At 46.6% G+C, this 24,798-nt stretch overlaps 1 protein-coding gene across 1 annotated transcript in view; it reads left to right on the forward strand.

The window, feature by feature from the left end:
* Positions 1-24,746, forward strand: part of macrod2 (mono-ADP ribosylhydrolase 2) — a 1,179,663-nt gene extending 1,154,917 nt beyond the window's left edge. Inside the window, exons 16-17 of the mRNA XM_033026285.1 lie at positions 20,812-20,865; positions 24,244-24,746. Of these exons, the coding sequence (XP_032882176.1) occupies positions 20,812-20,865; positions 24,244-24,257 (68 nt within the window). The 3' untranslated portion in view covers positions 24,258-24,746. The remainder of the gene's footprint in view (positions 1-20,811; positions 20,866-24,243) is intronic.
* Positions 24,747-24,798: the final 52 nt, after the last annotated feature.

Consider the following 24,798-nt stretch of genomic DNA (forward strand, 5'->3'; position numbering starts at 1 on the left):
ATGGAGTAAGCCATTTAGAACGGGGACGAGGAAACACTTTTTCTCACAGATAGTGGTGAGTCTGTGGAATTCTCTGCCCCAGAGGGCGGTGGAGGCAGGTTCTCTGGATGCTTTCAAAAGAGAGCTAGATAGGGCTCTTAAAAATAGCGGAGTCAGGGGATATGGGGAGAAGGCAGGAATGCAGTACTGATTGTGGATGATCAGCCATGATCACATTGAATGGCGGTGCTGGCTCGAAGGGCCAAATGGCCTACTCCTGCACCTATTGTCTATTGGCTGTCACCAAAAATCTTAGGCCTCCTTTTGCTCTGGTATTTTATTTAATTCACATGTTTAATCAAAGATGTTTTATTATTAATGTTTAATGTTTTATGTGTCGTTCCTAACTATCACTGTATGTCATGTTGTCACTTGCGGGCGGAGCACCAAGGCAAATTCCTTGTATGTGAATACTCGGCCAATAAACAGATGGCACAATGGGCTAAGTGTTCGGCTGGCAACCGGAAGGTAGCCGGTTCGAATCCCGCTAGGAGTGCATACTGTCGTTGTGTCCTTGGGCAAGACACTTCACCCACCTTTGCCTGTGTGTGAATGTGTGTGAGTGATTGGTGGTGGTCGGAGGGGCCGTAGGCGCAGATTGGCAGCCACGCTTCCGTCAGTCTGCCCCAGGGCAGCTGTGGCTACAGAAGTAGCTTACCACCACCGAGTGTGACTGAGGAGTGAATGAATAATGCGATGTAAAGCGCCTTGAGTATTAGAACGGCGCTATATAAATCCCATCCATCATTATTATTATTATTCATTCAACAGCAGACAAAAATGAATTTCACTATACCTCGTAACATGTAACAGATAAAGTACCGTACCATTCCAATTTATATTATTGTTGACGTTATCTTTCTGCGTATCTTTCAAATGCTCAGAGATGGGGGAGTTGAGGACTATGGGGAATTGGTATTGGAGAGTCGCAGACACGGTGTCATAAATCTGGAAAGAGTGCAGAGAGGATTAACGAGGACATTGCCAGGACTCGAGGGCCTGAGCTATAAAGGGGAGGTTGGGCAGGCTGGGACTGTATTCTTTGGAGCACAGCTACGATGAGGGATGATCTTATGAAGGCGCATAAAATCTTGAGGGGAATAGATAGGCTGAACGCACACAACCTTTCACCGATGGTACGGGGAGTCAAGAATCAGAGGACATATGTTGAAGGTGAGAAGGGCAAGATTGAGGAGCAGCTTTTACTCACAGAGGGGGCTGGGTATACGGAACAAGCTGCCAGCAAATGTAGTAGAGGCAGGTACTATAACAACATTTAAAAGACACCTGAAGGTAGACACAAGATGCTGGAGTAACTCAGCGGGACAGGCAGCATCTCTGGAGAGAAGGAATGGGCGACTTTTCGGATCGACACCCTTCTTCAGACTAGTTGGGGAAAAGGGAAACGAGAGATATAGACGGTGATGTGGAGAGATAAAGAACAATGAATGAAAGATATGCAAAAAAGTAACGATGATGAAGGAAACAGGCCATTGTTAGTTGTTTGTTGGGTGAAAACGAGAAGCTGGTGCAACTTGGGTGGGAGAAGGAATGCCGGGGCTACCTGAAGTGAGAGAAATCAATATTCATACCACTGCCCAAGCGAAGTATGAGATGCTGTTCCTCCAATTTGCGTTTAGCCTCACTCTGACAATGGAGGAGACCGAGGACAGGAAGGTCTGTGTGGGAACGGGAAGGAGAATTAAAGTGTCCAGCAACCGGGAGATCAGTTCAGGTGGACTGAGCAAAGGTGTTCAGTGAAAAGACACCTGGGCAGGTAAATGGATAGGAAAGGTTTGGAGGGATATGGGCTACATGCGGGCAAATGAAACTAGTTTACATGGGGCATGTGGTTAGGCAGGGGCGAGCTGGGCCGAAGGGCCTGTTCCCGTGCCATATTCAGACTCTGTGTCTGCTCCGTCCGTGATCAGTCATGGTCATATTGAATGGCAAGACTAGGCCTGAGGCCTGAAGCCTGAGGCCTGAGGCCTGGTCCAACTCAAACTCATAGAGAAACAGGCCCTTCGGCCCATCTCATCCGTGCCGACCAAAATGCCCCATCTGGGCGAGTTTTCTTTCCCTGTGTTCGGCCCATACCCTTCTGAACCATTCCTATCCATCTACCTGTCCGATTGCCTTTTAAATGCTATTTATTAGTGTTGTCGTGTACGCTACCCACTTAGAAACTTAATCCATGCCATCAATAACTCGAGGCTCAACGTCCAAAATGCTGTTCTTATTGACTTGCTGGGAAATTAAGTGAGTTATAAGGAATCTTTGTCTCGTTCATGCCTGGACGCTGGCCAAATCTGGTAATTATATTATGCAAACACATGAAGCTGCAGGAGAGGGTGCAGAACACTGAGGGTACAAGGAACTGCAGGTGCGGGTTTACCAAAAATGTGTTGGAGTAACTCAGCATCTCTGGAGAACCGAGTGTGTTTTCGAGTTGGGATCCTTGTTCAGACTGATACCTAGTGGATGTGGTAGTGGGTCCGTGTCAGATCATAAGATCATAAGATCATCAAGGGCCTGTCTCACTTACGCGACCTTTACAGGCAACTTCCGGCACCCATCATAGGTCGCCGAAATTTTCAACATGTTGAAAATTCGGCAGCGACCAGAAAGACGCTACGACTCTTTGGAGACCTCTCACGACCATAGGAGACCTCTCATGACCATATGGTAGAATTAGGCCATTCGGCCCATCAAGTCTACTCCACCATTGGCTGATCTATCTCTCCCTCCTAACCCCATTCTCCTGCCTTCTCCCCATAACCTCTGACACCAATACTATCCACTGACTTGGCCTCCACAGACGTCTGTTGCAAAGAATTTCACAGTATCACCACCCTCTGACGAAAGAAATTCCTCCTCATCTCCTTCTAAAAGGAACGTCCTTTAATTCTGAGGCTGTGACCTCGAGTCCTAGACTCTCCCACTAGTGGAAACATCCTCTCCACATCCATTCACTCCAGGCCTTGCACTATTCGGCACCTTTCAAAACATCCAGAATAACTTGCGATCTATTGTCGCGTATGATTATCTAAGTAAAATTGTAAAATTATTGGGTTCCGTTGGTTCATAGAAGATCATGCGTTTGTGATTGTCCCAGTGAGTTTGGGCAGAGATTCGAGCCATGGACAATAGACAATAGACAATAGGTGCAGGAAGAGACCATTCAGCCCTTCGAGCCAGCACCGCCATTCAATGTGATCATGGCTGATCATCCCCAATCAGTACTCCGTTCCTGCCTTCTCCCCATATCCCTCTGACTCCTCTATCTTTAAGAGCCCTATCTAGCTCTCTCTTGAAAGTATCCAGAGAACCGGCCTCCATCGCCCTCTGAGGCAGAGAGTTCCACGGATTCACAACTCTCTGTGAGAAAAAATGTTTCCTCGTCTCCGTTCTAAATGGCTTACCCTTTATTCTTAAACTGTGGCCCCTGGTTCTGGACTCTCCCAAATTCGGGAACATGTTTCCTGCCTCTAGCGTGTCCAAACCCTTAATAATCTTATATGTTTAAATAAGATCCCCTCTCATTCTTCTAAACTCTAGAGTATACAAGCCTAGCTGCTCCATTCTCTCAGCATATGACAGTCCCGCCATCCCGGGAATTAACCTTGTAAACCTACGCTGCACTCCCTCAATAGTGAGAATGTCCTTCCTCAAATTAGAGGACCAAAACTGCACACAATACTCCATGCTGGAGAAACTCAGCGGGTGCGGCAGCATCTATGGAGCGAAGGAAATAGGCAAAGTTTCGGGCCCAAACGTTGCCTATTTCCTTCGCTCCATAAATGCTGCCGCACCCGCTGAGTTTCTCCAGCATTTTTGTGTACCTTCGATTTTCCAGCATCTGCAGTTCCTTCTTGAACACAATACTCCATAACATAGAAACATAGAAAATAGGTGCAGGAGTAGGCCATTCGGCCCTTCGAGCCTGTACCGCCATTCAATACAGTGGCAATACAGTGGCGCAACTGGTAGAGCCGCTGCCTCACAGCACCAGGGGACCCTGGTTCAATCCTGACCTCGGCTGCTGTCTGCGTGTGTAGAGTTTGCACGTTCTCCCTGTTTCCTCCGGGTGCTCCGTTTTCACTGCATTTCGTTGTACCCATACTTGTATCTGTGCAATGACAATAAAGTTGAATTGAATTGAATATGGTCATGGCTGATCATCCAACTCAGTATCCCATCCCTGCCTTCTCTCCATACCCCCTGATCCCTTTAGCCACAAGGGCCACATCTAACTCCCTATTAAATATAGCCAATGAATTGGCCTCAACTACCTTCTGTGGCAGAGAGTTCCAGAGATTCACCACTCTCTGTGTGAAAAATGTTTTTCTCATCTCGGTCCTAAAGGATTTCCCCTTTATCCTTGAACTGTGACCCCTTGTCCTGCACTTCCCCAACATCGGGAACAATCTTCCTGCATCTAGCCAGTCCAACCCCTTAAGAATTTTGTAAGTTTCTATAAGATCCCCTCTCAATCTTCTAAATTCTAGCGAGTACAAGCCGAGTCTATCCAGTCTTTCTTCATATGAAAGTCCTGACATCCCAGGAATCAGTCTGGTATAACTTCGGCGAAGCAGTCTAATCTCGGACACAGTTGCCAGCCACTTACCCGGTTGCATTCAGAGTGGAAACTAGAAGCCCCATGAGAAATTAAAGTCAGTCTCCCTCGATTTGCGACAACCACAGCTATTTATTGCAACATCCACTGCTTTGCACAACTGAACCTTTCAAGATGTACAAGATTAATTTTCACTCCATTCAACCTTCCCTTGTCTGACATAGGGATCAGTTTAGAGGCTATTGTTTGACTGTAAGCCGGGAGAAGTTTGTCTCTGGTTCGCAAGCTTCTTAGCAGGGGGAAAAAAAATCCTCTTAAAACTAATTGAAACCGAGCCATTCTATCAGTAAACCCCTGGTTAATCAGTGGCTGCATGGATTAACAAGGGAACGGAGATTAGATCATTTTAAACGGTGTGTAAGTACGTTTTGTTGGCAGCCATGCGGGTAGAATAAGCAGAACGTATCAATACGACCTACAAGATGACATATTTTGTAAAATACACAAATTGCCGGAGTAACTCAGCAGGTCAGGCAGTATCTCTGGGTAACATGGATACATTTTGGGTCGGGACCCTTCTTCAGGGGTGGCACGGAGGCGCAGCGGTAGAGTTGCTGCCTTATAGCGCTTGCAGCGCCGGAGACCAGGGTTCGACCCCGACTACGGGTGCTGTCTGTACGGAGTTTGTACGATCCCCCCGTGACCTGCGTGGGTTTTATCCGAGATCTTTGGTTTCCTTCCACACTCCAAAGACGTACAGGGTTTGTAGGTTTATTGGCTTGGTGTAAGTGTAAATCGTCCCTGGTATGTGTCGGATAGCGTTGGTGCGCGGGGATCACTGGTCGGTGCGGACCCGGTGGGCCGAAGGGCCTGTTTCCGCGCTGTATCTCTAAAGTAAACTAGACTGATGAAGGGATCTATAACAGACACCACCATATGTCTCGGACACACGGAGTGCGAAGCTGAGAGTGATTCAGTCTGCAATGCCAGCATTGTGTGCATTCACTTCTTCCATTGCAATCAACAAATACATGTAGAGAGCATAGTTCCCAAGGAAGACCACAAAGTATTAAGCAAAATAATGACTATAAAGTCGCCCCATTTTAAACATCACCTTCTCATGCGTATTTACTGAACATGGCACGTTTTTGAAGATTCACATACATTAAAAAATATATATTTTGTAACTTTATGTTTTGGAAATATTGGGGGAGTTTTCATTTTTACTTTTAAGGGCTTTATCCACAAATTGCAGCAGCTGTTATTTGCAGCAAAGAAAAAACTGTGATGAACATGCACTCTGACCCAATTAAGGATTACTGTGGGAACAACTCACTTTAACTCCTCACCTGGGTGGTCTCAAGTATTACTCTGTGCATAACCCTCTCCCTTTACACCAGTAGGTTGATGACTTAAAATCTGATCTCAAAAAATCTGTGCAGTGCTAGGAAAGTGCAATGTCAAAGGTCAGTCACTAACATTTAGGGTCACCAACTTTCTCACTCCCAAATAAGGGACAAAAGGTCAAAATACGGGACAAATTCCCGACGGCAATTCTTTGACGGACTCGGCCGTGGCTGGGTGAACGATGAGTTGGCCCGGGTGCTGGACTGCACACAAAGCCCAGCCGGCGGGCCAGCTGAGGAGTTTTGGCCCGGGGGCCACGTGACACGGCGCGCAAAGTCCAGCGCCCCTTCCAACTCATGAATCGATGATCGGCCGTGAGAAGGTGGTGGTGTCGGCGGTAAGCGAAGGTCCGAAGGTCGGACAGCTGGCCGGGCTGCCGACCGACCGACGGGGCCACGGGCGAGGCGCTGCTGCTGCTGCACTCCATGGGCTGCACTACGTCGGGACGGGTGAGGCCAGGGCCGGACAAGGTGCTCCGACCCGACAGTCCCCTCGACCTGAGTAGTAGCGGTCAAATACGGGACAAGGGCGGTCCCGTACGGGACAAACCAATTTAGCCCAATATACGGGATGTCCCGGCTAATACGGGACAGTTGGCGACCCAACTAACATTGGAGACCTTCGAACTATTGAGTCTGAAGAAGGGTCTCGACCAGAAACGTCACCCATTCCTTCTATCCAGAGATGCTGCCTATCCTGCGGAGTTACTCCAACATTTTGCATCTATCTTTAATTCTACTTTACTGGACTTTACCTTGCACTAAACGCCGTCCCCTTTAAAGATTCATCATGGAAACCAGCCTCCCTTCCATACAATACAATACAATACAATTCAATTCAATTTATTGTCGTTTGGACCCCTTGAGGTCCAAACGAAATGTCGTTTCTGCAGCCATACATTACAAAACAAAAAGACCCGAGACACAACACAGTTTACACAAACATCCATCACATCGTTGTGATGGAAGGCAAAAAAAACTTATCTCTCCACTGCACTCTCCCCCCCGATGTCAGAGTCAGAGTCAAAGTCAAAGCCCCCGGCTGGCGATGGCGATTGTCCCGCGGCCATTAAAGCCACGCCGGGTGATGCAAGGTCGCACACCGGGTCTCGGTGTTAGAGCCCCCGGCGTGCGCTCGCAGAGTCCCGCGGCCACTCCAAGCCGCGCGGGGCGGTGATGTAAGGCCCCGCTCAGGTAATCTTCAACCCCGCAACTCGGGCGGGAGAAGTCGCCGCTGCGGAAGCCCCGAAAAGCGGACACCCAGCAGGGACCCGCGGGCTCCCAGTGCCGCAGTCCGCCAAACCCGCAGTTGCAGCCTCCGAAACTCCGGAGGTCGGGTGGCAGCAATGTTCAACCACAGCTCCACCCGCTCTGGACTCAGCCAGCCCCGTGACGGTGAGTAGTCGGCAGCTCCGCAGCTGGAACCCCAGGTCGTTCCTGTTGGAGGCCGCTCCACGTTGCAGCCCCAACGACAACGGAGACCCGACAAAGAAAAGGTCGGGTCTCCCGTGCAGGGGAAAGATTTTAAAGTTACCCCCTCCCCCCCACACACATACCCCAACAAAAAAAATAACAAAAACTACATAAAAACGAGACAAAAAATAATAAAACACAGACGGACTGCAGAGGCCGCTGCTGACGAGAGTCGCGCCGCCCACCTCACGCCTCACGCTACCTTGGCAAGGCCAGCAGCATAATCAAAGACCAGTCTCACCCCGGCCACTCCCTCTTCTCTCCTCTCCCATCGGGCAAGAGGTACAGAAGTGTGAAAACGCACACCTCCAGATTCAGGGACAGTTTCTTCCCCGCTGTTATCAGGCAACTGAACCATCCTAAGTACCAACAACTAGAGAGTGGTCCTGAACTACTATCTACCTCATTGGAGGCCCTCGTCCCATCTTTGATCTGACTTTATTGGCTTTACCTTGCACCAAACGTTATTGATGTTATTTCCATTATCCTGTATCTGTACACTGTGGATGGCTCGATTGTAATCATGGACGGTTAGCACGCAACAAAAGCTTTTCACTGTACCACGGTACACGTGACAATAAACCAAACTCAACTCAACTACAAAACTCAACGCCATGAAAAGCTGCATTCACACTGTGTCTGCTTCTAGTAAATGTGGCTCGGAGCAGAACTACCAGGTCAACCTCCACTATGCCTACCTCCACCCTGTACACTAGTCTTTCTAAACAACTTTAAAATGTACTTGCAAGACACATTCCAGTTTAATCCCACGTCTCTAGGGATGCGGCTCCAGCACAAAACAGCGCCTGGCCTATTTTTCTTTATTCGTGCCACCGTTGCACATCAAGGTTAGCTCCTTACGAGATGTCTAATACTCCAGTCCTCCAATTAATTCAACTGTGGGGCATTTCTGTGTGCTTCAGATTTAGCACGCTCCTTCACGGTTAAAATCGTCGTGTTAAAGGGCCTGTCCCACTTCGGCAACTTTTTTCGGCGACTACAGGCGACTAGGCTGTTGCCACATGGTCGCGGGGTGACGCCTGTATGGTCGTGAGTCGTCTCCTCAAGTCGCCTAAAGAGTCGTAACTTTTTTCTTGTTGCCGCTGTTCAAAACGTTTCGACGACTGTGGGCTTGACGTAGCTTGTCTTCACCTGTCGTAGGTTGTCACCAGGATGACGCAGGTTGTCGCCAGGTGACGTAGGTTGTCGCCATTGGCAACTACCTACGTCAACCAGCAACAGGTACCGGCGACTGAATTGTCTTCAGTTGTCGCCGACAGGGTCGTTACTTGTCACGGGTGGACGTAGGTTGACTTCGGGTTGTCGTAGGTTGTGGCCCGTGTGGTCGTAGGTGGACGTCCGAATGGGTCGCCGGTTGTCGGTAGCTTGACGTAGCTTAACGTCGACTAGGTGGGAGGTTGTCGTAGACATTGCCTTGGGGAGGGTCCAGTCACCGTTTGTTTCGGCGACCTGCTACGACTGTGACAGTCACCGAAAAAATTGCCTAGGTGGGACGGCCCTTAACATCCTAAATCTCAGTGAGAGGAGATGCGATGGATTTAACAGTAACCCAACGGGCTGGCTCGAAGGGCCAAAAGGCCTACTCTTGCACCTATTGTCTATTGTCTACTGTCTACTGTCTATTGACGGGCTGGCTTGAAGGACCGAAAGGCCTACTCTTGCACCTATTGTCTATTGTCTATTGTCTATTGACAGGCAAATTTTTCCCTAAGAGCTAAATCTACTGTCTATTGATGGGCTGGCTCGAAGGGCCGAATGGCCAACTCATGCACCTATTGTCTATTGTCTATTGTCTATTGATGGGCAAATTTTTCCCTGAGAGCTAAATCGAACTCTCATTTGAAAACATCCAGTGAATTGGCCTCCACTGCCTTCTGTGGCAGAGAATTCCACAGATTCACAACTGACAACATTTTACAACAAGAAAGGTCTCGACCGGAATCGTCTCCCATTCTTTCTCTCCAGAGATGCTGCCTGTCCTGCTGAGTTACTCCAGCATTTTGTGAGTCTATCCCCTGTTAATGAGCCCACCCACGAGGGTCCCTTCCTCTCTCCATTTTCCTGCGTTTCTCATGTACCACCACTCAACATAAATGCACAAAAAAAAAATCCTTCAGAAAATTTGAAAGCTATTCCCAAATTGGCTCAGAACATCAAAGATGCAGCCTCTCGCAGTGTCAAAAAATACTTTTGACTGACAGTTGAATATTGTGAAAAAAATTCTCTAACATAAAGTCAAACTAATTGGCTCCGATTGATAGACAGTATCTCCAATATCAACAGCATTAATAAGCAATTTATGATGCGATGGGAAAGGTTCTTATTTTCACATTTCACTATTTATTACTTTACAAATATTTAGTTTGGTTTAGTTGACGTTTAAGATACAGCGTGGAAATAGGCTTTGAGATACAGTGTAGAAACAGACCCTTCGGCCCACCAAGTCCACGCCGACCATCGATCACCAGTTCGCACACGATAGCAGTCGAGTTGCTGCCTCACAGCGCCAGAGACGCGGATCCAATCCTGACCACGGGTGCTGTCTGTACGGACTGCGTGGGTTTTCTCAGAGATCTTCGGTTTCCTCCCACACTCCAAAGACGTACAGGTTTGTAGGTTAAACGGCTTGGTGTAAACGTAAAAATTGTCCCTAGTGTGTGTAGGATAGTGTTAATATGCAGAGATTCTTGTTGGTGCGGACTCAGTGGGCCGAAGGGCCTGTTTCCACGATGAATCACTAAACTAAACTAAATTAAAGTAGTTCTCCATTGTTGAGGACCAGATTTTATGTTATTATCTTGGGCAGCACGGTGGCGCAGCGGTAGAGTTGCTGCCTCACAGCGCCAGGGACCCAGGTTCGATCCTGACTATGGGTGCTGTCTGTACGGAGTTTGTACGTACTCCCGGTGACCTGCGTGGGTTTTCTTCGGGTGCTCCGGTTTCCTCCCACACTCCAAAGACCTGGCTTGGGGAAATTGTAAATGGGCCCTAGTGGTTGTAGGATAGCGTCAAGGGTCTGTCCCACTTGGCGATTTTTTTCGGCAACTGCCGGCATCATTGACTGGTCTTTCCTCAAGTGTCACAACATTTTTTTAGTCGCCGCTGGATTTTGAAATGTTCAAAATCTTTCGGCGACCCTGATAAGTCAGTCAATGACGCCGGCAGTCGCCGAAAAAAGGTCCTTCAGTGTATGGTTTTGCCGTGGGCAGTGCGGACTCGGTGGGCCGAAGGGCCTGTTTCCATGTTGTATCTCTAAACTAAACTAAACTATATAAAGCAGATAATTCTTTGCAACAGCAAAATTTCAGGATTATAAGTCTCACCTGTGTAAATTCTCAGCCGCAATGTGTCACAAGTGAGTGCAGTTAATTTGGAATTGTTCGTGAATGTCATTGGCAAATGAGCTCAGGCCCATCTCATAAGAAAGAGAACAACTAACTAGCCCTCTGCTCTGCAAAAGACGGTGCAGAAATCTAATGTAGACATAGAATGCTGGCGTAGCTCAGCGGGACCGGCAGCATCTCTGGAGAGAAGGAATGGGCGACGTTTCGAGTCTCAGGATGAGAGTCAGGGGAAAGGGAAACAAGAGATATAGACGGTGATGTAGAGAGAGATACAACAAATGAAAGAAAGATATGCACAAAAGTACCAATGATCAAGGAAACAGGCCATTGTTGGCTGTGGGCACCAGGTGAAAACACACCTGGCTGTGGTAGCGAGTCTGGGTTGAAAGGTGGAGGTGGAGCTGGAGAGCAGGAGGAACCACAGAGGGGGAGCAGCGAGAGAGGGTAGAATTCTAGTGATGTGTACTGACGATAGACATAACGTCCTGGAGTCACTTAGCGGGACAGGCAGCATCTCTGGAGAGGAGGACAATAGACAATAGGTGCAAGAGTAGGCCATTTGGCCCTTCAAGCCAGCACCGTCATTCAATGTGATCATGGCTGATCATCCGCAATCAGTCCCCCGTTCCTGCCCTCTCCCCGTATCCCCTGACTCCGCTATCATTAAGAGCTCTCTCTTGAAAGTATCCAGAGAACCGGCCTCCACCACCCTCTGTGGCAGAGAATTCCACAGACTCACAACTCTCTGTGTGGAAAAAGTCTTTCCTCGTCTCCGTTGTAAATGGCTTACCGCCTATTCTTAAACTGCAGCCCCTGGTTCTGGACTCCCCCAACATCGGGAACATGTTTCCTGCCACTAGCGCATCCAAACCCTTAATAATCTTATATGTTTCAATAAGATAAACTCTCATCCTTCTAAATTCCAGAGTGTACAAGGAATGGGTGACGTTTCAGGTCGAGACCCTTCTTCAGACTGGTGAAGACCCGAAACGTCACCCATTCCTTCACTCCAGAATTACCGCCTGTCCCGGCTGAGTTACTCCAGCTTTGTGTGTCTATCTTCGGTTCATGTCTAACGTTGTGTAATACAGATCACAACCATTCAGTCATCTCCTTGTGATTTCTTTCATGACCGAGTGCATATCACAGGATTCCACCTTTGGTTAATAAGCTTTAAGATAATTAAACACAAACATGACTGATGTGCACTTTGTATTTATTTCATACAGTCACTCTGGGAACTGACTCCACATACTTGCTTTAACATGTCCTTCACAAAACTAGTGATTAAATGGTGCCCAGCACCATTCCTCATCTCTTCTCTTTTGACACCGTCGTTTGCTCATTGGCATGAGAAGCACTTGGTCAGACATGTCAGTCGTTCAAAGCTTCAGGCCGTTCCCATCGCATTGAGCATGCCTCAGTCTTCTGCAATTAGATTCAGGCTTTCACATTCCGCGGGGAGTGACTGTAGTGACTGAGTGATTTCAATGAAGGTTTGTGAAGGAAATTGTGTGCTGATGGTCAAAGCTGTAGTTCTCCGTGTGGGAGAACATCGCCAGTGAGGCAAAGGTTTAATCTGAGCAATATTGGTAATTAATTCCATGCACAAGTTTGCTTGTGTGCTTTTGTGTGTCTGTTTGTGCTTGTGTATGTGTGTGTGTCAATCTGTCTGAGCGTGTGTGTGTATGTTTGTGTGTCTGTGTGTGTGTCTGCAGGTGTGTGCATGTGTGTGTGTGTGCGTGTGTGTGTGTCGTGTGCGTGTGTGTGTATGTGTGTCTGTCTGTGCGTGTCTGTCGGTGTGTGAGGGTTTGGGTGTCTGTCCATGTATGTGGGTGTGTGTGTGCATGTGTGTGTCTGAACGTGTGCGCGTGTATGTGTGTCTGCATGTGTGCGCATCTGTCCGCCTGCATGTGTGAGTGTGTCTGCATGTGTGTATGGGTGTGTGTGTCTGTCCGTGCATGTGTGAGTGTGCGTCCGTGCATGTGTGTGTGTACATGTGTGCGTGTGTCTGTGCATGTGTGTCTGTGCATGTGTGGGTGCACATGTGCATGTGTCTGTCGTACATGCGTGTGTGTGCATGTGTGTGTCCGTGCAAGTGCACGTGTATGTGTGTGCATCTGTCTGTCTGCGTGTGTGAGTGTGTGTTTCTGTGTGTATGGGTGGGTGTGTGTCTGTGCATGTGTGTGTCTGTGTGTGCGTGTGTGTGTGTGTGTGTGTGTGTGTGTGTGTGTGTGTGTGTGTGTGTGTGTGTGTGTGTGTGTGTGTGTGTCTGTGCATGTGTGTGTGTGTGTGTGTGCGTGTGTCTGTGTGTGTGTGTGGGTGTGTGTCTGTGCATGTGTGTGTGTGCGTGTGTCTGTGTGTGTGTGTGGGTGTGTGTCTGTGCATGTGTGTGTGTGTGTGTGCGCGTGTGTCTGTGTGTGTGCGGTCCGTGTGTGTGCGTATGCACGTACGTGTGCGAATGAGAGAGGGATTTCTTTCATTTTGAGCCGTCTACCTCCAGGCAAGTCACAGGCCATGGGATTATTGATTGAGGGTGAAAGAACTGCTCCCAGCACCATTTGATTATGAAACAGTCAAACATTTATGTAATTAATGGACTGATTCACAGGGTAGGATTTTGTGGGATTATGAATCTAAATTTAAAATTGTCGGGAAGTAATTTACCGTAGAAAGATTCTGGACATAGAAAAGAATGGCAGCGGTAAAGAGGTGTAATTTAATCACATTGTGGTATTGGTTTATTCTTGTCAATTGTACTGAGCTACAATAAAATACTTAGTTCCCTACGCCATCATGGCAAATTATAATATACATGAATACACGTGGTAATGCTGAAAAATATAATAAACAGAGTGGGTTGGGGGAGTCCAGAACCAGGGGTCAATAGACAATAGACAATAGGTGCAGGAGAAGGCTATTCGGCCCTTCGAGCCAGCACCGCCATTCAATATGATCATGGCTGATCATCCAAAATCAGTACCCCGTTCCTGCTTTTTCCCCATATCCCTTGATTCCTTTAGACCTAAGAGCTAAATCTAACTCTCTCGTGAAAACATCCAGTGAATTGGCCTCCATTGCCTTCTGTGGCAGAGAATTCCACAGATTCACAACTCTCTGGGTGAAAAAGTTTTTCTTCATCTCTGTCCTCAATGGCCTATCCCTTATTCTTAAACTGTGACCCCCTGGTTTTGTACTCCCCCAACATCGGGAACATTTTTCCTGCATCGAGCCTGTGCAATCCTTTAAGAATTTTATATGTTTCTATAAGAAACCCTCTCATCCTTCTAAATTCCGGTAAATACAAGCCGTCGACCCATTCTTTCATCATATGTCAGTCCTGCCATCCCGGGAATTAACCTGGTGAACCCACGCTGCACTCTCTCAATAGGAATAATGTCACACAATACTCCAGGTGCGGTCGCAACAGGGCTCTATACAACTGCAGTAGGGCCTCCTTGCTTCTAAACTTAAATACTTTCGCAATGAAGGCCAACATGCCACTGGCTTTCTTCACTGCCTGCTGTACCTGCATGCTTACTTTCAGTGACTGATGTACAAGCACACCCAGGTCTTGTTGCACCTCCCCTTCTCCTAATCTGACACCATTCAGATAATAATCTGTCTTCCTGTTCTTGCCACCAAAGTGGTAACCTCACATTTATCCACATTATACTGCATCTGCCACGCATCTGCCCACTCACCCAACCTATCCAAGTCACCCTGCAGCCTCATAGCATCCGCCTCGCAGCTCAAACTGCCACCCGGCTTTGTGTCATCTGCAAACTTAGAGATGTAAACTAAACTAAACAATTTTCTCCGGGTGGAAATGTCAAATACCTGAGAGCATGGCTTTAAGGTGAGAAGTTTACAGTACATTTGCGGATATTGGTCATTTTACACAGAGGGTGGTTGATGCCTGGAACACGCTGCCAGGGGTGGTGGTGGAGGCTGATACGACAGTGGTGTTTAAGAGGCACTAGACCAAGTGGGAACCGTTGGGTCCCTGTCTCACCAGAGGCCTGGTCCCCCACTGCATCCCGTTCCCCCAACGAAATATTCCACCACTCACCCATAGCCCCCACGGGAGGCCTGGTCCACCATCGCAATCCGTTCCACGACGCAATATTCCACCACTCACCCCGTTTCCCCAACGCAACCCTTTCCCCCAACGCAATATTCCACCACTCACCCATAGCTCCCAACTGTGCCAGGGCCTGCTCATTTCCCCTTATTCACCATCCCTCATTTTAAACTTTAAAAAAATGCAATTGCACTTGCTAGGGCTGCCAGGACTCAGTGTCCTGGGATTGCAACATTGTAACGAGCAGGGCTACAATCCCATTGTGACATCATAGCTGTAACTGCCAATGCAGATGGAAGAAATGTTTCTCAAAGTGGGATTTTGTAAAGTTAAAAATGTGAATAACTTGTATAATATAACATCAACCTGAACTAAACTTGATACTCTACACCACAGGACAATTGTGAGTAAGGTGGTCCAATAATTGTAGCGCTATCATGTACCGTTTTGGCGGAGTTCAGGGCATGAGGGACACGCACGCAGACATGATGAGAGTTGTAGTAATATATAGATGTGGATGTGCAGAGATTGGAGGGATATGGATCATGTGCAGGCAGAGGAGATGACATCATGGTCGGCACAGACATTGTGGGCTGAAGGGCCTGTTCCTGTGCCGTACTGTTCTATAGGTCGACACAAAAAGCTGGAGCAACTCAGCGGGCCAGGCAGCATCTCTGGAGAGAAGGAATGGGTGGCGTTTCACGTCGAGACCCTTCTCCAGACCACACTGTCCTATATTCTATGAACCACCTCCGATTCCTTTAAATCCAACCGTATCAAAGTGCCCTCGTAAGAAAATAGTAAGGAAAAGACATGCAGTATTAGTATTTTTTCGTGAGGACTAGAGTATAAAAACAGGGATGTAATGCTGAGGCTTTATGAGCCCTCTGGTCAGACTGCATTTGTAGTATTGTGAGCAGTTTTGGGCCCTGTATCTGAGGAGAGGGTCCAGAGGAGGTTTATAAGATTGATCCCAGGGACGATTGCATTAATGTATGATGAGCACTGGGCACTGGGCCTGTACTCGCTGGAGTTTAGAAGGATGAGGGGAAACCTCATTGAAGCTTGCCGAATAGTGACAGGCCTGGATAGATTGAATGTGGAGAGGATGTTTCCACTGGTGGAACCAGAGGTCATAGCCTCAGAATTAAAGGACGTTCCTTTATGAAGGAGATGAGGAGGAATTTCTTTGCTCAGAGGTTGATGAATCTGTGGATTTGTTTTCCACAGAAGGCTGTGGAGGCCAAGTCAATGGATATTTTAAAGGCAGAGATAGATAGATTCTTGATTAGTACGGGTGTCAGAGGTTATGGGGAGACGTCAGGAGAATGGGGTTAGGAGGGAGAGATACATCAGCCATGATTGCAGATTTGATGGGCCGAATGGCCTAATTCTGCTTCTGTCACTAATAACTTCTGAAGGCACCTCTCACAATTTCTCACAATTAGTCGTTGGTTGTTGCAAAGTGAGTGTGTAAAAATTGATTGGAACTAAAGACATTTTAGAAGTACTGCGATTTGCATAAATATCATTAGATTGATAATGGGGATTCTATTATGGTTTCATTTGGGTCAGATTATTTAGAATGTGCTTGAGATTGTTCAGTATCTCTAATGCCCATGTAATATTATAAATATTTTATCATCTTTATATCTTGCGTATGGCGTGCTCAGCCTAATATTGTAAGACCACTTGTTCTGTTTGATCTTCTGCTTGTGCACGCTAGGTTGATTGCATTTGTCGAAACAGGGTGGACCACATGAAGGTTGCAATCTCCCACCCCGACATCTTTATATGACATCGATTGTCTCTTTTTCAAATCGGTTGATTTATTTTGAAGCCTCCACTCACAGACCCTTTTACAATTAAAGGCATCTCATTGTGCTATCACTCACCGACTGACTGAGGCAGCACATCGCTATTTATTTCATTGCAACATATCTTAATCTGCAAGGCTTTCATAAGGTCACCTCACAACCTTCATGGTTCAACTGGAAAATGTACAACATCGGGTCCTACCTTTTCACCCCCATAAATCTAAATAATAATGTCAGTAACATTCCCCTCCCACCGTGACAACTTTCTCCACATTACAACAATCGTCACACATCAAGAACTCTTATAAAGCGGCAGGTTGGTGCAGCGGTAGAGGTGCTGCCTTACGGCGCCAGAGACCCGGGTTCAATTCTGTGCTGTCTGTGCGGGGTTTGCATGTTCTTCACGGGCCACCTTTTTACGGTTTAAGAATAAGGGGAAAGGCATTCAGAACGGAGACGAGGAAACACTTTTTCTCACAGACAGTTGTGAGTCTGTGGAATTCTCGGCCTCAGAGGGCGGTGGAGGCCGGTTCTCTGGATGCTTACAAGAGAGAGCTAGATAGGGCTCTTAAAGATAGCGGAGTCAGGGGATATGGGGAGAAGGCAGGAACGGGGTACTGATTGGGGATGATCAGCCATGATCACATTGAATGGCGGTGCTGGCTCGAAGGGCCGAATGGCCTACTCCTGCACCTATTGCCTATTGTCTATTGTCAACCATGTGGGTTTTCTCTGGGTCCTCCGGTTTCCTCCCACACTCCAAAGATGTGCAGGTCATAAGGTCATAAGGAATGGTAGAATTAGGCCATTCGGCCCATCAAGTCTACTCCACAATTCAATCATGGCTGATCTAGCTCTCCCTCCTAACCCCATTCTCCTGCCTTCTCCCGATAACCTCTGACACCCGTTCTAATCAAGAATCTATCTATCTCTGCCTTAAAAATATCCACTGACTTGGCCTCCACAGCCTTCTGTGGCAAAGAATTCCACAGATTCACCATGTTAATTGGCTCCTGTAGTGTGTAGGATAGAACACGTGTATGGGTGATGGTTGGTTGGTGTGGACACTTTGGGCTGAAGGGCCTGTTTCCATGCTGTATCTTTAAACTAAACTAAACATCATAAAAGGAATGGGAAGGATGCAATCTAATCTTTCAAGAGAGAGCTAGATAGGGCTCTTAAAAATAGCGGAGTCAGGGGATATGGGGAGAAGGTAGGAACGGGGTACTGATTGGGGATGATCAGCCATGATCACATTGAATGGCGGTGCTGGCTCGAAGGGCCGAATGGCCTCCTCCTGCACCTATTGTCTATTGTCTATTGTCTATTGACCCAAATATGTGCAAACGTCTTATTATTTAAACTTATGCTTTGGCCGTTGAGTGGATTTAAGTCGTCTTTGAAGACGTCTCCGTCTCCTCTAGCGAGAAAATCCATGCCGGAGTAGAAAGCTGGTGTTCCCGCAACGATTGAGTGGCAAAAGGATCTGCCACTCTCATTGCAAACGGGAAAACCAGGAACAAATTTCCCCTTTTTTTAGATTCACCTTTCATTGTTCGTCTGCTTCTGCACAAAGTGACATCGTTTCTCACGAGCTGTTTAATTAGCAGAGGAGTCAAAGCACAATCGTAATGCTCAGTCCGTCCAGTTCAGTAGAGAAAGCGTTTGCCAATTTGTACGCTGAACTTGAAAGAAGTCCCTCTGCTTTAATGGGGTCATTAATAGGATGTGAATGACGGAAGAGCCTCTGGTGGATTTAGGTCCCATTTATTTTCCCGAGACCCTGATGGTAAGTCTTTGTCAGAAGCGATTTCTCTTTAAACTTCTTAACAAGTGCCTCGTGTTTGATGTAAGGCAGCCACCAGATTTTTTCCATCCTTCTGTTCTAATGAAGAGAGAGATCAGAAAGATGTGGTTTTTTTTTTTGTTTCATTTTGTCCAGCTATGATAAGTGCTTATTGCGCCTTTTGCTGCTCCCAGCCGCGAGCTTAATTACTGAGTGGCAACATCTGATCAAACTTAAAATGCCATCAACGTTTCAAATATAATTATTAACGCTGGCCTGATCTCTTCCTTGATTCAAATTGATAACCATCGCCCCACTCTTAGAATTTAGGAAGGAACTGCAGATGCTGGTTTGCATCGAAGATGGGCACAGAATGCTGGAGTAACTCAGCGGGTCAGGCTGCATCTCTGGAGAGAAGGAATGGGTGATGTTTCGGGTTCAGACTGATGAAGGGTCTTGACCTGAAACGTCTCCTATTCCTTCTCTCCGGAGATGCTGCCTGTCCCGCTGAGTTACTCCAGCATTCTGTGTCTGTCCACTCTTAGAGTCATAGATTAATGGAAACAGACCATTCGGCCCATCTTGCCCATACCAACAAAGATACCCCATCTAAGCTAGTCCCATCTAGTCACACTACAATCAGTCTGAAGAAGGGTCCCAACTCGTTATGCCACCTGTGCATGTTTTCCAGAGATGCTGCCAAGACCCGCTGAGTTACTCCAGCATTGGTTTCTTTTTTATTGTAAACCGACATCTGCGGTTCGCTGTATCTGCAGTTCAGGACCAAGTTTGTGCCTTAATTAATGAAAAATGATCTAGTTCGATGGCAGAGTGGCCCAGCGGTAGAGTTGCTGCCTCACAGCGCCAGAGACCCGAGTTCGATCCTGACTATGGGTGCTGCCTGTATGGAATTTGTACATTCTCCCTTTGACCGTGTGGGGTTTCTCCTGGTGCTCTGGTTTCCTCCCACACTCCAAAAACGTACAGGTTTGTAGGTTATTTGGCTTCGGTAAAATTGCAAATTGTCCCTAGTGTGTGTAGGATAGTGTGTGCGGGGATCGCTGGTCGGCATGGACTCGTTGGGCCGAAGGGCCCATTTCCGCGCTGTGTCTCTAAACTAAACTAAACTAAACTAAACATCAGCAGTGTTCAAAAGGGAACTGCAGATGCTGGAATATCGAAGGTACACAAAATTGCTGGGGAAACTCAGCGGGTGCAGCAGCATCTATGGAGCGAAGGAAATAGGCGACGTTTCAGGCCGAAACCCTTCTTCAGACTGATGGGGGGTGGGGTGGGGGAAGAAAGAAGGAAAAGGGGAGGAGGAGGAGGAGCCCGAGGGCGGGCGGATGGGAGGGTGGGAGGAGACAGCTAGAGGGTTAAGGAAGGGGAGGAGACAGCAAGGGCTAGCCAAATTGGGAGAATTCAATGTTAATGCCATAAGGACGCAAGGTCCCCAGACGGAATATGAGGTGCTGTTCCTCCAATTTCCGCTGTTGCTCACTCTGGCAATGGAGGAGACCCAGGACAGAGAGGTCGGATTGGGAATGGGAGGGGGAGTTGAAGTGCTGAGCCACCGGGAGGTCAGGTAGGTTATTGCGGACTGAGCGGAGGTGTTCGGCGAAACGATCGCCCAACCTACGCTTGGTCTCACCGATGTAAATCAGCTGACATCTAGAGCAGCGGATGCAGTAGATGAGGTTGGAGGAGATACAGGTGAACCTTTGTCGCACCTGGAACGACTGCTTGGGACCTTGAATGGAGTCGAGGGGGGAGGTGAAGGGACAGGTGTTGCATTTCTTGCGGTTGCAACGGAAAGTGCCCGGGGAGGGTGTGGTGCGGGAGGGAAGGGAAGAATTGACGAGGGAGTTGCGGAGGGAGCGGTCTTTGCGGAAGGCAGACATGGGGGGAGATGGGAAGATGTGGCGAGTGGTGGGGTCACGTTGGGGTCAACATCAGCAGTTCCTTGTATCTACAGCTCAGGACTAAGTTTGTGCTCTAATGAAGGCACAATGAATTAACAATAGACAATTGACAATAGACAATAGGTGCAGTAGTAGGCCATTCGGCCCTTCGAGCCAGCACCACCATTAACTGGGATCATGGCTGATCATCCACAATAAACCAGGGTGTCACAGTGGGAATGGTTCCAATGAAACACTGGAAAAAGGAGCAGATACATTTTATTTTTAAATTATGCACACTGTGAATGACATGCCAGTTATTGAAGAAGTCTAATGTGACTGAATATTGTACAATGTTTTACAGAAGAAGACAAGGATAATACTGACCGTATACCCTATATCGATGAATGTGAAGAAGGTATGGAGACTCTTGATTTTTTTTTTGGAAGAAAAGTTAAAAGGGGATTTTTTAAAAATAAAATTGGAATACAAAAAAGGATTGTGTACACTCGACAAGAATTCAGTTTTGTTTCGGCCTGAAACGTTGCCTATTTCCTTCGCTCCATAGATGCTGCTGCACCCGCTGAGTTTCTCCAGCACTTTTGTCTATCTAAGAATTCAGTTTGTCGGTTTTCAACATACTTACAGGCTAGCTTTGCATCAAAACCAATCTGAAGTCCTAATGTTATTTTAATTGTTCAACTATTTCATACGTAGGATATGTTAAAAGACAGCATAGAACATTGGACAGAACAGCACAAGAACAGGCCCTTCGGCCCACAATGTATGTGCTGAACATGATGAAGAGACTAACTCTGATTTGCCCGTTATCCCTCCATTCCCTACATATTTATATGCATATCCGCCAGTCTCTTAAATGCATTTTCCCATCTGCCTCAATCATCATCCCTTGTGGCTCCCCCTCTCACCTTAAAGCGATGCCCTCTTGTATTTATTTTTTTCCATTCTGGGCAAAAGACTCTGACTGTTTACCCTATCTACGCCTCTCATAATTGTATGTACTTCAACCAGGTTCCCCTCTCAACCTCTGGCATTCCAGAGAAAACAATCCAAGTCTTGTCCAACCTCTCCCTGGAGCTCACACCCTGTGGTTCTATGCTGCCTTTAAACATTTCTTCCATCGAACGTGTCCAAAGACAGGCGGTTCGATGTGTTACTAACACCTATGAGAGAGAAGCGAGTGTTATCAAACTTCTGAATTCACTGGTCGGGGTGGAACCCTCTCCAAGACAGACGTGAAGCTCACCTGTTTGACCTGTTTTTACAAAATGTTAAATAGCCAGCTCGACATAGATTACCAAACCTACAACAAACCCAAACCTATTAGGAGCATTTGATCCAATTTGAGATACCAGCTCCCGACAGATGTGTACAGCAATTTATTCTTCCCCCGCACAATTAAAGCATGGAACAGTCTTCACCCTACCATAGTTACCCAACCAGACGCAACTAAATTTAAGGTAGCTCTTTTTCTCCAAGAACCCTTTTTTGCTTAACTCCACCCTCCGCCACCTCCAGTTTAAATTCCATTTGGAATATTTTTGGAGGACCAGGAAACCAAGAACCAAGACAACCCCCTGATCCAGGCATCGCTCTGGCAAACCACCTCTGCACCTTGTCCAAAGCCTCCACATCCTTCCTATAACAAGGTGACTAGACATGCACTCAGTGCTCCGAATGCAGCCTGACCAATGCCCTCTAAAGCAGAGAACGGATGCTTAAGATGTTATCCATTGAAAAAAACATTCTACTGGTGCACCGCCATGTTGATCCCGTTTGGTCTGCAGAATGAATGGATAAATGAATGAATGTATGAATTCATGTTCATAAGTGATAGGAGCAGAATTAGGCCATTCGGCCCATCAAGTCCACCATTCAATCATGGCTGATCTATCTTTCCCTCTCAACCCCATTCTCCTGCCTTCTCCCCTTAACCCCTGACACCAAGAATCTATGTATCATCACCTTAAAAATATCCACTGACGTGGCCTCCATAGCCTTCTGTGGCAAAGAATTCCACAGATTCGCCACCCTTGTGAATGAGCGGATGAACGAATGGATGAATGGATCACAGTGGGAACGTTGATTCCGCTGTGTGGGGATGTTTATGTTGAACTCTATCGTGTGTTGTGTTATTTTTTATTCGTATGGCTAATTCAATAGTAATTCAAATCTCACTGTACAAATTGGTGCATGTGACAATAAATGTTTTTTTATTTTTTTTATTATTTTTATTAGAAGCAAATGTACAACGATAAAACATTCGGCATTTAAAATTATACAATTATTGTATAGCTTCAATTTTAACCTTTTAACCTGAAAATAAGAGAAAAGAAGAGAGAAAGAAGAGAGGGAAAAGGTGAGACGTGAAAAGATAGCTCGAAAAAGCACAAGTAGTGTGGCCAAAAAGTGAATAAAGATATAAGAGAGAAAAAAAGAAAAAATGAAAGTAGAGATATACCTGCCCCTCGTCCCTCACCACCCACCTCACCCAACCCAGAATCGGATTTAAATTTAAATTTGTGTTACGCCATATTATCCTTGTAAGAATTCGGTGAAGGGTGTCCATGTCTTGAAAAATTGATCTGGTTTTTCTGCCAAGACAAGCCTAATATTTTCCAAATGTAGGGTCTCGGACATGTTTGTAATCCACATCTTCACAGTAGGGACTATGTGACAATAAATGGAACTTGAACTTGATACTTTTATCAGATACTTTATCAGATTGATTCTGAGGAGTGGATGTCTAAAGTTAAATCCCAAAGACTCCATTCTTTGCGCTTTTCCTGGACTTGCGGTTGTAACGGCTCTCAATCACACAAGATTGATGAGGCATTTGCTACCACTGTGTTCAGCCGAGTTCTACTCTGGTATACGTTTCAGCTATTCACCCTGAAACCTCAGCTTGTAAACACGGGACCAAATTGTCCATTTACCCACCAAATCATCAGACATCTCAACTATGGTTTAAGGCAAAGTTACACTTTAAATCAATGCTCTTCAGGGATCACCTTTGTATATATTAAATAAGATGCACCTTAGAGAGAATTTTATCAGGATGCATCACAGCTCGGTTTGGGAACAGCTCCATCCAAGACCGCCAGAAATTGCAGCGAATTGTGGACGCAGCCCAGACCGTGACACACGAACCAACCTCACTTCCATTGACTCCATCTACACCTCACGCTGCCTCGGCAAGGCCAGCAGCATCATCAATGACGTGTCTCACCCCGGCCACTCCCTCTTCTCCCCTCTCCCATCAGGCAAAAGGTCTAGAAGTGTGAAAACGCCCACCTCCAGAATCAGGGACAGTTTCTTCCCAGCTGTTATCGGGCAACTGAATCATTCTGCCACAACCAGAGAGCAGTGCTAAAATACCATCTACCTTATTGGTGACCCTCGGACTATCCTTTAAGAAAGAACTGCAGATGCTGGAGAAATCGAAGGTAGACAAAAATGCTGGAGAAACTCAGCGGGCGAGGCAGCATCTATGGAGCGGAGGAATAGATAACGTTTCAGGTCGAGACCCTTCTTCTGTCTTCAGTTCTCCAGCATTTTTGTCTACCTCAGACTATCCTTGATCGGACTTTATTGGTTTAACCTTGCATTAAACGTTATTCCCATATCATGTATCTGTACCCTGTAAATGGCTCGATTGTAATCGTGTATTGTCTAAACCATTGACTGGTTAGCGTGCAACAAAAGCTTTCCACTGTACCTCGGTACACGTGACAATAAACGACACTAAATCTAATTTGTTTCTTGTCTTCAACAGAAAGTGGACAATGAAGACTATGTGTGACTAAGGGAAGACCCATTGGTGTCTTTGAAGACAAGCTGTACCACTTTAGACCTCCAAGAAGGCAAATGGTACAATTTTGTGCTGGAGTTTAGGTAGCCACTTAATTCAGTTTTGTGTAAAAAATTCTGAGTTGCATTCTGTTTTGTAATTGTGTTATTGAAGGGAATATTTTGGCCTGAGGACGTGCTTCTAAATCATATTTTGACTGGCTGGAGCTGTTGTTTTATGGGTCAATAGAGCTTTGATCTTCACACCAGATGAGTGAGGTGTTCACCTTTGTCACACCGGGAATATTACGCTTCCGACTATTCACAAAATAAAGAACGGACACGACTAACATCGCAAGTTCGCGGATGGGATTGGAGCTTGCAATGACTTTGTAAATGTTCACACAGTATCAATCTATTGATGTTCCGCTATCAACACTGACCTGAGTATGGATGATAGGAATATCACAATCTTTGAGGCAATTCAAATCTTTTTTTTTTCTCTTTTCTTTGCCAATTCCTTGAAGTTCCAGTGGTTTGG

This window comes from Amblyraja radiata, chromosome 8, assembly GCF_010909765.2.
Source record: "Amblyraja radiata isolate CabotCenter1 chromosome 8, sAmbRad1.1.pri, whole genome shotgun sequence".
NCBI classification, from domain to species: domain Eukaryota; kingdom Metazoa; phylum Chordata; class Chondrichthyes; order Rajiformes; family Rajidae; genus Amblyraja; species Amblyraja radiata.